This window comes from Mytilus californianus, unplaced genomic scaffold (assembly GCF_021869535.1).
Source record: "Mytilus californianus isolate M0D057914Y unplaced genomic scaffold, xbMytCali1.0.p SCAF_5, whole genome shotgun sequence".
Lineage (NCBI taxonomy): Eukaryota > Metazoa > Mollusca > Bivalvia > Mytilida > Mytilidae > Mytilus > Mytilus californianus.
Window position 1 is genome coordinate 45100264 of NW_026262701.1, and position 13239 is coordinate 45113502.

At 31.9% G+C, this 13239-nt stretch overlaps 1 protein-coding gene across 1 annotated transcript in view; it reads right to left on the reverse strand.

The window, feature by feature from the left end:
* Positions 1-314: 314 nt before the first annotated feature.
* LOC127701992 (hemicentin-1-like) overlaps positions 315-13239 on the reverse strand; it is a 187047-nt gene continuing 174122 nt past the window's right edge. Inside the window, exons 9-11 of the mRNA XM_052205963.1 lie at positions 3741-4037; positions 1298-1606; positions 315-427 (exon numbers count right to left, since the gene is read on the reverse strand). Of these exons, the coding sequence (XP_052061923.1) occupies positions 315-427; positions 1298-1606; positions 3741-4037 (719 nt within the window). The remainder of the gene's footprint in view (positions 428-1297; positions 1607-3740; positions 4038-13239) is intronic.

Here is a 13239-nt window from a genome sequence, read left to right on the forward strand (position 1 = left end):
GCTAATTACTATACTTGTGAAAAACCCTTGGCAACAGAAACATATTCAGATTTTTTTTTAATCGACCCAATTTACATAGTAATGGACGACTTCGTACATTTTATGATCGCAAATAAAATATGTATATAATATACTGTGCACTTTAGTTCGTATATATACTGAGACCCTTTGGCAACCCCCCAGTTTAAATGTTTATAATAAATACGTCGGGAGTTGTGGGCGTTACAGACGAACGTTCACCTAATCTGACCCAGTCAATGGGATATTTCAGCGCGCCAATCAATGGTCTCGGCTACACTGTTTTGCACATGATTCTAAATAAACATACATCTTCTGTACCAGATCATCACAATAAGTAATACAAAGAGAATCAACACTGCAAAAATTCCAATCACGACATAAATTATAATAGTGTCTTCGTCTTCATCTGTAAATAATTATTTTATTTCTAAATGCTGTATACTATATATAATGTTTTAGAGATGTTTACATAAATATGTCACAGGAGCATGCAAAGTGAAGAAAATCTACCGATATATGGTATTTCAAAATAATGAAATATATGATATTAGAGAGCATTAACTGTATTACTGTTGTTTATATGTTCGCGCGTCTCTGTAAAGCATATGTTCTAGTTTTGTGATTTTGTGGAATACAAACGTATGGAACAAACTTAAGTGACATTGTATTTTCTTGTCATATGCTATATAAATCTTTTGTATGCTTGTATTACTTTGCTCAGCTCTTCATATAATTCCATATCACGGCTTTGTGACACCTAAAGCGTTGAAAAGGCGTTAAAAAGTTACCTGAATAAATTATCAACGTCATAATATTACTCCTATGGGAATTTTCAGGGTCAGCAAAGACAATACTTTTGTTTTTTTCATAAAGATAGGAATAAACGATTACACGATTATTAGATTTTCATCTGATTGATATTTACAATATAATTTCTGCTGTACACATTGTTGAACATTCTGAACTCGTCCGATCTACTCACTCGACTAAAGTGCTCATATTGTGATTTGCAGTTGATATTTTAAAGAGTATCAATAAATTAAAAATCTGAATACCGGTAACTAGGGATATAGAAAAACTAAATAAATATTTTATGTTCTAGTTTTGTGCTTTTGTGGAATACAAACGTATGAATCCAAATTTAGTGACATGGCATTTGTATTTTGTTAAATATTTGTTATTAATTTTCAATCTGCACATTTTCAGTTGATTGAATATTTCAATCTGAATGTTATAAAATTATCTTCAAACACAAACAAAATATTATCCAACAAACCATTTATCGTCAGCTGCAAGCAAGTAGATTGAGGATCATTGTTATCAAATAGATAAATAACATCACAGCAAAGATCTTGTCCAGTTTTGTCAGTCGACGGAACTAAATTTAATGTACCAGCTACTGTATAACTTCTGTCAATGATATCATATGACTGTACAACAGCTATCTCGTTTGTGTATTGCCGATCTTGGATTCTTATTGATATGGTTGGAGCAGGGTATCCATTCGCTGAAGAACAAATCCATTTTCCAGAGGATCCAGAAAGAAGGGTTGAAGGACCGGTCAGTGTTGGAACCCTTGGAGCAACTGAACAGATACAATAATGAAAACACTACACAAATAAGATATAACCACATGATATTTACATATAAGATACTGTGAATTAATTTTTTTGCTGGTTATCAATTTTCGTTGATTGAAAACAAAATTTGTTTTCGTGGTTTCCTGATTTGTGACTTTACAAATTATGCATACAACATTATTGCATTTTATTGAACACCAATTTTGGTGAATCCCCTTTATTTATAAAAAATAGTATCTCCGAATATTAATATAACTGTTTAAAGCAGTTGTGATTTCAGTCTCGTAGTCAGATTCATTATGGCGACAATAAAATTGAGAACGGAAATGGGGAATGTGCCAAAGAGACAACATCCCGACCAAACAGCATAAAACAGCCCAAGGCCGCCAATGGGTCTTCAACACAGCGAGCAAATCCCGCCCCCTAAACAAAAATGTGTACTAGTTCATTGAAAATGGACGTCACACTAAGCTCGGAAACATATAAATGAACTAAAATTTAAAAAAACATACAAGACTAACAAAGGACAGAGGCTCCTGAAGTGTGATAGGCGGAAAAATGTGGCGGGGTTAAACATGTTTTGTGAAATCTCAACCCTCTCTTTATACCTTTAGCCAATGTAGAATAAACAAACACACGACAATACGCACAGTAAAACACAGCTTAAAAGAAGTCCGAGTCCGATGTCAGAATAGGTATCAGAAGAAACTAAGCAAAATGACAATGATACATAAATTAACAAAGTACTATTAGCAGTTACTGACATCCAGCTCCAGACCTCAATTAAACTGATTGAAAAATTATGTCTTCATCATATAAAATCAAGCACAATCCCTTCCGTTAGGGGTTTAGTATCATATCATCATAAAATATATGAGAAGTACATAACCCGTATCATGCCAACAACTGGTTTTAGAATAAATGTGTTTATTTCCGATGCAAAGACCCTATGACATGTATGAGGGAATCAATATTAATTTTCAAAATATGCCATCTTTAATGACCTGACAACAGTATCGTAACTTTATCCCTTCTGAATACGTCTGTTTAAAGGTTTGGTTAGCACTGATGTGAATGATGACAATTTTGTGCTTTGTAAAGAATGTTACCATAAAAGATAGGATGTGAAATACCTGAACGTATAAGATGTCTGCCTGTTGATTTATATTTACTAATGATGTCCTTGTACCGATCTTCAAATTTAGGAAATGTTTTGACTACTTTGTGATATCGAAAACCCTGGTGTAATACTTTTTCAGTAATACAGCGATTTCTTTCCTTAAAATCAAATACGTTGTTACATAAACGAGCGAATCGAACAAGTTGAGATATATAATCCCCATAAGATTGTGACAAGGGAACGTCAACATCTGAAAATTGATAATGAACAATAGGAAATGAAAAATCATCTCTTTTAACGTAAATTTTGATATTAAGCTTCCCGTTAAAGATATATATATATCAAGATCCAGGAAAGGGCTGTGTTCAGTGTTCGTATTAGCTTTATTTAAAGTCAGTTCAGCAGAGTAAATCTCTTAAGTGTACATATTGAAGTCGTCATTTTTGAGAGTCAATTAGTTTATCGATGTCCTTATCTCGTAATCGATGAGGAAGAGACAGAAATTTAGAGAATCGCATAACTTCCAACCGGAGCGAGTCCAGATTCGCCGACAGGATAATTATTCCTTCGTATGAATGCGTCACCTGTCATGCGAAATAACATTCTGTTGAATGTCACAATTGGGACAAAGAAACAATCGGTAAAATTACAGATCAGACGACATTACTTTATGGAGTTCCAAAGAAAATCACGATTACGAGTCTTGGTAACCTTATCTTTCGAAACGAGGCATTGTTAAGAAAGAATAATACGAAATTATTGGTTATATTGACAACAACTTTAATTATGAAAATCAAAATTTAGCAACAAGGAAATTAAAAGTGACTATGCGTATATTCCATAAAATTTACGGCAAATATTTTTGCAAATTGAAACGTCGTTTAAAAGAATAAGCAGTGCATATGTTGCTGTATTGGCCAGTTGTAGAAAATTTAATCACAGATTCTGCAACGAATTTATTATGTTCGCAAAACCTGCATTTGTTAGCATCCTCTGCAATACTCTAAGCTTATACTTACAATACAACTCAATATATGTTGTCGACGCAAGAGGGTTCTGTAAATAGCCGTTATTAGCCCGACATTCAAACACTTCAAGGTGGTCTTCTAAACCAGCAACAAAGGTCAGCGTTGTTCTTGTCACCCCACTTCCTGAAAATCTATTTATACCAGTTGTGATAATATTGTTATCTCTCAGCCAATTCACTGTAGGTGAAGGATTTCCTCCTGTAGAACTGCACGATATTGTTACTGTATCTCCTAAATCATAGCGTTGTGATCCAGTGATTATTGGTTGACCTGGAGGTTTGTTGGAAGCTAAAGGGTAAACGAGGTTTGCAATACAATAATAATGATGAATATATGTGATATTATTACCTATTATGTCTGTTTGTTTTATTCACGCATCGTTGTCAATATAATGGAATTTGATGCGACTGTCATACAAGTGAGAGGTTTAGCACTATAAAACCAGGTTCAATCCACCATTTTCTACATAAGAAAATGCCTGTACCAAGTCAGGAATATGACAGTTGTTGTCAATTCGTTTGATGTGTTTGTGCTTTTGATTTTGCCATTTGATCTTGTTAATGAAATAACTGTTTTACCTTTCAAAAGAGTTACTGAGTGCGTGGCAATATCAAAATTTCGTCGTCAGCTTTTTTTTTTGTGTTTGTGGAAATTTGTATGGATTGTTTTTTAATTTTCATTTCATGAATATTAATTAATTGTATTTGTTCATCTGGATACTTTTGTTAGGTTTTAGTTACTGCGACATTATAAATATTTATATAAAACAAATTGAAACATAATATGCTAGGGAACTACAGTACTGTGGAGCAAAGATGAGCATAATCCCTTCTGAAGGTTCCAAAGTAAGCTAGACTGTGAATGAAAATAGAACATACAATAGTAAAAGTAAAAATCATCAGATTTGAGAGGGAATGATCAGACAGACAAGGGATACTGCTAATGACGAAATATTTCGTATCTATTTAATGCATTACATTGTTAAATTGTTCGAGAAAAACGTGATAGTCTCGACTTCATCTGCAGCTAAACTTTTTAATTAACTGTGTTCCGATGATTTAACACATGTTTAACTCACACAAGTACATTGTTGTTGAAGAACTTATTTACTTGCATGTTGTTTTTAGTGTTGTACTTACTCTAAACTTTTTTAATTTAAAAAAAAACCTAACAGATTTCCTATACGATAATAAATGAATAGCTTATAATGGACTAATATACATGGGTCAGCACCGCGAAAATACATCAATAAACAGATCGAGCAATTTATGTCTGAGTTTATATGATATTCCAAAGTTTGCGTTTCCTATCATGATTTCCTTGATAGAAAGTTGCTTATTACGCAAGCTATTAAGCTATTAAACGATAGGTTCCAAGTTGTGAAGTTAAGGTCATCACCTCGAAAATTTTACGGAAGTCATTGCGAATAAGTCGGCGATAATGGAATATCTTTTCACAGATGACGACAATAATGTTTCGATCGTAGTAACTAAAACCACGTCCTTTTTTTCCTTGAATTTACATCAGCAACCCGATGACAGCCATATAATGAACAGGATCTGCATACCTTCCGGAGTACCTAAGATCAATCCTGGTAATTCGTGTTGTTCAGTCTTTAGTTTTCTAATTTGTATTTTTTATACTGTTGTCAGTCTTTTGGTCATTTTTTTATATGTTCGTGGCGTTGTCAGTTTGCAGTTTGTTTCTTACTGATGAGTTTGAATATTCATTTTGTATCTTCCGTCTCGCTTTTATATCTTACTTAGAATAGTATGATGTATGTTAATTAACATCAGACATGGGAAAATAGTGTAAATAAAACGAATTGTGTTCACAATGCAGGTTGATCATGTTGATTAAAGTAAATAATTATGTAATAATAAAAGTATAAATTAAAACTATAAGCGCTTCTACAGGAGGGTGAACTAGGGAACATCAGCATAAAAACATTTATAGAAATGTCCGGCGATGGTTGAAAAAACACTAAATTCATGTTTTGCCTTATTTGAAAATCCCTACCATACATATATTTCAAATGAAACTCATTACCCATTTCTATATTTCTAGCTACCAGAATACAATTTTGACATCTTAATTAGATGTTAACCACATGATATCTTTTCTAGAAATTAGATCCGATAGCAATAATATTCATAGACCAGGCTGGATTACTCGTAATATTAATTTATTCAATCAGGATTTTGATCTCCCTTGTCTTATTTCTTCTCCTTTACGTAAACATGTCCACTGTTCATTAACTCATTTAAGCCAATAGAATCTAAGCAGCATTATCAGGAAACCAATTTAAACTAAATTTTGCTACTCTAATTTCAAGATGGCTTTTATATTGTATGCAACTTCATGTAATACAACATTTTGTGTGCCAAAACACTTTTCTGAATTGATCTTTATCTTTAAATTTTCATATAGACATAGACATAATTTGCTAACACCTTTTTCCTTGTATTTTTAAACCATTAAATAAACATTTTTATATTTCATAATATCGTCATACACTACTATTGAACGATAGACAGAAAACGATAAGTATTTATAACGTAAAATACGGGTACACGTTACTAATACAGCATCCGAAAGTCCGAAAGTCACAAAAAAATCAAAAGATACATTTATATTAGCATACGACATTTGTTGATAAGACAATTGTCTAGACATTAGATAGAGATGTAATTAATGTTTGAAGAAATGACAATACATACGATTTAATACTAGATATGTGGTTTTCACAAGTGGTCTCTGGAGAAAACCATTATTCGCCTGGCATTCATATACCTCTAGATCGTCATATGAGGTCGTTACAAAGGTCAATGTTGTTATTGTTTCATTTCCAAATCTGGATGAGTTAGTACCATCATTAATTAAAATATTATCCTTCAACCAAACAACTGATGGTGCAGGATTTCCTCCAGAAGAACTGCATGAAAGAATTACTGTTATTCCTTCTTCAATTTCTAACGCGTTATTTGTTTGAGGTTCACCTGGAACACTTCTAAAGGATGCTAAAATAGTAAAGTCTCAAATTTAACATTGACAACAAGTCCAAAGCCAATAACAACTAATAAAAACAATATGTATCTAAGACTAAAATATCAATCAGTACACAACCAACATCCAGTGGATTTAGTATAAAGACGTCATTTACAGTCAAAGAAAAACATGACCTTGTGCAACACTAAACTATAGGTCTCGAAAGGAAAATATCGACAGATTGTAGTACCGTGAATGTACATATGTGTATCACAATGATATTAAGTTTGGTTTAGATTACAGATAACAAAATCAATATTCATACCAATGAAAACAATATTCAAAGATCCAATTACAGTGTTGAATCTGTAACCTTTCAGAATAAATTGATTTAAAGAATTAATAAGTTTACCGGATCGTATCTTAATTTCCGGGCTCGTATACAACATCACCGTAAAATGAGATGTGATATTCCGTTTGAAATACAGGCAAACTTACAAACCAAATCTTTTTATCTATGAAGCATTTAGTAAAGGTTTTAAGTAACTCATTCTTTCGTAATCTGTTGTAACGAAATCCCTGACTTAATAATATACCAGTGATACATAGATTACGCTCATTGAAATCCAAAACGTCACTACAAAGCGAACGAGTTGGGATACATAAGCACCGTAAAACAACGCCAAAGGAACAGCACCGTCCAAAAGAAGGAAAATCAAAAATAAGGAAAGAAAAATTGTCCCTTTTGTCGTCAATTTTTGTGTAAAGTTTCTTGTGTGAAACTGAAAAATCCTAATGTAGGAAATGACAGACGTTGCTTTTAATATTTGATTTATTAAAAGAAAGTTCCTTTGGGTAAATTCCGGCAGTAAATATAGAGAATTCTTTATTATTGTACGAAACAATATCATAACGATAAACGGTAGATGTTATTGAATTTATCAATCAGATAGAATTTAGAAGGGCTTTTACTGAGGATTTTCATACACTGCAATTTATAACAGTACAGGAATAAGTTTATTATTTAAGGAACACATTTGGTGCCTATAAGAATACCCGTAAACTTGATAGCCGAGACGTACGTAAATGTTGTCAAGGAGAAAATTTACAGCTGTATTTATCTTATCACATATTCAGTAAGTATATCTATAAATAAGAGATGTAGTATGACTGCCAATGAGACAACTATCCATCCAAGTCACAATATGTAAAAAGTAAACAATTATAGGTCAAAGTACGGCCTTCAACACGGAGCCTTGGCTCACACAGAACAGCAAGCTATAAAGGGCCCCAAAAAAAGACTAGTGTAAAACAATTCAAACAGGAAAACCAACGGTATAACCTATATAAAAAACAAGAAAAGAGAAACACTTATGAACCACACCAACCAACGACAACCATCGAACAACAGGCTCCTGACCTAGGACAGGTGCATAAAAATGCAGCGGGTTTAAACGTTATAACATGCGCCAACCTTTGCCCTAACCTGAAACAATGGTATAACATTAAAACATACAAAGACACACAATAAAATATCAAGTATTATTAACTCGATCAAAAAGACAATACACAAAAACAAGTAAATATACACTGAACGAATAAGTTTGATCTATGACACAATATAAATAAAAAAGATGTTTCTATGTCAAAAAAACAACTTTAACCTAGGAAAAAATGGCGTTAAATAAAGTAACGTACACTGGTAAATTTAAATATAAAAATTTTCTTGTTAGGAGTACAGAACCATTTTTTACAAAATAAATTTGCTATTCATAGTTCGAGTACAGAAGTGAATTTTTTTTTCGTCATACTAAATACTTATCAAAGGTGGTAAAAAAATAGTAAGACGAGATATAACACAAAATAAGTAAACATTGAATAACAGAAATGCATTACAAATTGAGGCAATAGGTCATATTAACACGAAAGTACGATGTGAGAGTACTCGCAGTAACTCGATCAAAAAGACAATACACAAAAACAAGTAAATATACACTGAACGAATAAGTTTGATCTATGACACAATATAAATAAAAAAGATGTTTCAATGTCAAAAAAACAACTCTTACCTAGGAAAAAATGGAGTTAAATAAAGTAACGTACACTGGTAAATTTAAATATAAAAATTTTGTTGTTAGGAATACAGAACCATTTTTTACAAAATAAATTTGTTATTCATAGTTCAAGTACAGAAGTGAAATTTTTTTTCGTCAAACTAAATACTTATCAAAGGTGGTAAAAAAATAGTAAGACGAGATATAACACAAAATAAGTAGACATTGAATAACAGAAATGCATTTCAAATTGTGGCAATAGGTCATATTAACACGAAAGTACGATGTGAGAGTACTCGCAGTAACTGAAAGCTAGATAAAAGCCAAAAACAGTTAATAATAAAAAATCACGCATCAGAGACTAAAATCAATTAAAACACATCCGAGACAGGGATTTAGTGTTTTAACGCCATGGACAGTCAAAGAAGACATGACTTTTGCAATGCCAAAATAAAAGTAACGACAGGCAATAGGATAGTTAGTATTTAACATTATAATAAATATGTATGATGTTATGTATAGATAAAACGATTTATAAGTAGAAAATAAACGTGGATGTGTATATATACATCCCAAAAAACCATTCGAAAAGAATACAAATTTAATTATGTTTTAATTTGTTGATGACAAAATCGATGTTAGTGCAAATGAAAACAATATTCAAAGATCTTCTTACAATATTAATAAGATAACCTTTACTAATAAGTTTATTTCAAGGTTCGATAAGTTTACACGGATCACATAGTGATTTCCGCGCTTTTAGTACAATACTACCGTAAAATTTAGGAATGTGAAATACCATTTTTAATAAGTTTTAATAAAGTTTAATAAGGTACAGCCAAATTTACTAATCAAATCTTTGTATCTATGAAAGAATTTAGTAAATGTTTTAAGAAATTTATGGTAACGAAATCCCTGACTTAATAATTTACTAGTGATACATTGATTACGTTCGTTAAAATCTATGACATCACTACACACACGGGCATAACGAACGAGTTGAGATATATAAACACCGTATGATGGAGCCAAAGGAATATCGCCGTCTAAAAAATGAAAATTAACAATAGGGAATGAAAAGTCGTCTCTTTTGTTGTAAATTTTTGTATGGAGTTTCCCTTTAGAAATTGAAATGTCTTAATCTAGAAAAGGATAATTACTGCTGTTTATGTTACCATCATTACTTCTCAGTAGATAAAAAGCTTAATAAGAGTTGTAGCAAATACATTTGCAAATCAGATTTTTCAAACCATGTGTTAATCAAAAAGGATATCTTTTGTTTGATAAGATTGTATGACAGAGTATTATAAAGAAGGAAAAAGTCAAAATTGTCAACTGAATCAAAAGGACCATCATAAGTATAAAGTTTATCTAAAACATCTAAAGAATATTTTGCACACAAAAAACTGTTAATTCCACTCTTTTCATATGTTTTATAACAAAAGTTAAAGATAATTTCTTTGATAAAATTTATGGAAGTAGTTAAAAGCACTGAAAGATTAGTAGTAGAACACTCAGTAAGCGTAGTTGCATTAAATGATCATCGTATCTGCTCTTTATTCAGTTTTAAAATTATTGTTTTTTTGTTAACTTATTCTTATGATTCTCTTGTGCTTTACTTTTTTAGACATTTTCGGAAACGGACAACGTTTTTAAAAATTTCAAACACTTCAAAGTCATTGGTTCAACATGAATATTTGAAACATGAATTTGTAACCCAATAACTAATCATAGAACTAACTGCTTTCACGGGACAAAAAATGTCTTATCAATTCTAAAAACGAATGTTACAATAGTAATTAATTCATTTGTTGCATCATGTCCTGAAAAGGTATATGCAATTACTACGTTGATCCTTCAATTTGTTTAACAAATAAATTGATCTACTTTGAATGCCCAAGGTACATAGACATGCAATGGCTAAGGATTACGAAGTTGAAAATACATCAACAAAACGTCCATGAAGATAAGAAAAAATCGTTAACCAAGAAAAAATATCAGAAACAATAATGGTCAATAAGATAAAAGAATACTAAAAATGGAAGAAGAAATTTCTAGTTAAAAGGTCAGAATGGAAATTATGTCTTCCTCAACTAGTACATGTAACACAAGTCGTCTTGTTGTTGATAAATATAACAAGCAAGAGACGAGGGAAGATTGCCACTGAGACAACTTTTTACCAAAGACCAATTGACAAAATTCTAAACACCTACATATGTACATGTCAACGTCCGGCCTTATTACACTAGTACTTGTAAGTCATAACGGGTAAAAAGGCATTGGAAAATACTTCATGTCTATTTGAAATAAAACATTTGAGATTTCAATTTTACAAGCTTTTTGTAGAGGCAAATTCCCTAACCTTATTACAAGAGCATGATGATTACATGAAGACATTTATCAGGCCTCTTATTTACCATTAGGCATTACCAAGTGTGTGCTCTTAGGTACATATAAAAAAAAATTGTTTACTCTAATAGATGACTGAATGTGAAAGATTGAAAGGAAAGTACGAATATATTACCTTCTTGCACTTTTAGCATTACAGGTTCACTTATATATTGTTGCTCCCCATTATTAGCTCTGCATCTGTAGACACCTTCATCGTCTTCTGTCATGCTATATATATTTAAATTGGGTTTTGTTGCAGAATTGATAACTTGTCTTCGTGCATTATTTGTCCCTTGAGATATTATTTCAGAATTGCCTCCAGCAATTGATGTTTTTGTCCAGTCCCATGCAATAGCAGGTGGTGTGCCGTTTATATTACACAGTATGGTAACAATAGAATCTCCAACTATTGCTGAATACGTCGTCCGTGATGCTGTAATATCAAGACCACCTGCAAATTGAAAATGTATATTTTAAGTAAGTATTTGCTTCTTTTCAAAATTTTACACGAATTATACTCAAGGACACACACCAATAAGAATACATTTACCCCCCCCCCCCCCCCCCCAAAAAAAAAACAGGCACATCAATAATGTTGCAGGGGTAAACATGTTTGTGAGCGCTCAACCTCCCCGTAACTAACCTGGGACAGTGGTGTAACAGCACAATATAAGAAAAAACTATAAAAATTAGAAGAAAAGGCTTATCTCGTCAGATCGACACAATCAGAAAAACATCAAACAAAAACACAGACCGGACGTAGCAGTGTATTTATCCATCCCTCATCCCTAACAACAAAAAAAGACAATAAGTACAGATCTGATAGTACTTTCAGTTACTGACAGTTAGTTTAAAGCCAATGAAAACTTATAAAACAAATTATGCATCTAAGACTAAAATATAAATCAGTACACATCCAACATCCAATGAATTTAGTGTAAAGACGTCATTAACAGTCAGAGAAAAAAAATTATCTGGTGCAATGCCAAAATAAAGGTATCGAGTAAAAGTCTAGGGCCTGTAGTACCGTGAAAGTGCATATGTGTATAACAAGCTATTTAGTATGATTTTAAATTACTGATAACAAAATTAATATGTCTACGAATAAAAACAATATTCAAAGATATAGTTACAATGTTGAATAGGTAACCTTTTAAAATATGTTTATTTAAAGGATTTATAAGTTCACCAGGATCGTATATACATTTCCGACCTCGGTAAACAACATCACCGTAAAATAAAGGATGTGTCATTCCGTCTGAAAAAAAAGTTTTTTACAGGTACAGCCAGACTTGCAAACTAAATCTTTTTTATCTATGGAAGAATTAAGTAAATGTTATAGTAATTTCTTGTAACAAAATCCCTGACTTGATAATTTACATATAAGTAAGAGGTTTAGCGAGCTATAAAACCAGATTTAATCCACCATTTTCTACATAAGGATATGCCTGTACCAAGTCAGGAATATGACAGAAAAATAGTTTTCCATTCGTTTGATGTTTTTGATTTTGCCATTTGATAAGGAACTTTCCGATTTAAATTTTCCTTGGAGTTCTGTTTTTTTGGTTTTTTACTTTTTACCAGTAATACATAGATTACGCTTATTGAAATTCAAAACGTCACTCTAGACACGGGCATACGGTCTAGCCACAATCAGATGTACATTTCATATTTGGTCTATGGTATAGGTTTCTATAGACAAGAAGATGAACTTAATTTAAGTATTACATCTTTGAACTGAGCAAGAGAGTATGGGGCTTCACAATGCATATCACATATCATGTATATGTGTGACCGTTTTGAAAAAAAACCCACTAAAATATACGCTAAAAATGGGCAAAATTTTACGTTATGTTGTTTCAATCAAAATTACACTGTTTTTATCAGTTGATAGTGAACCTCATTTGAACAACATTATTGGTTTACTGTTATAAAAAATAATTCATCCTTCTTTTGTTGCAAGGAAAAATCTTCAGTGGTTACAAAGTTATGATAAAAAGTGGAATACTATGCGTTCGTTATGCGATTTTGTATTTTTGTTTTTACCTTGTACAGTG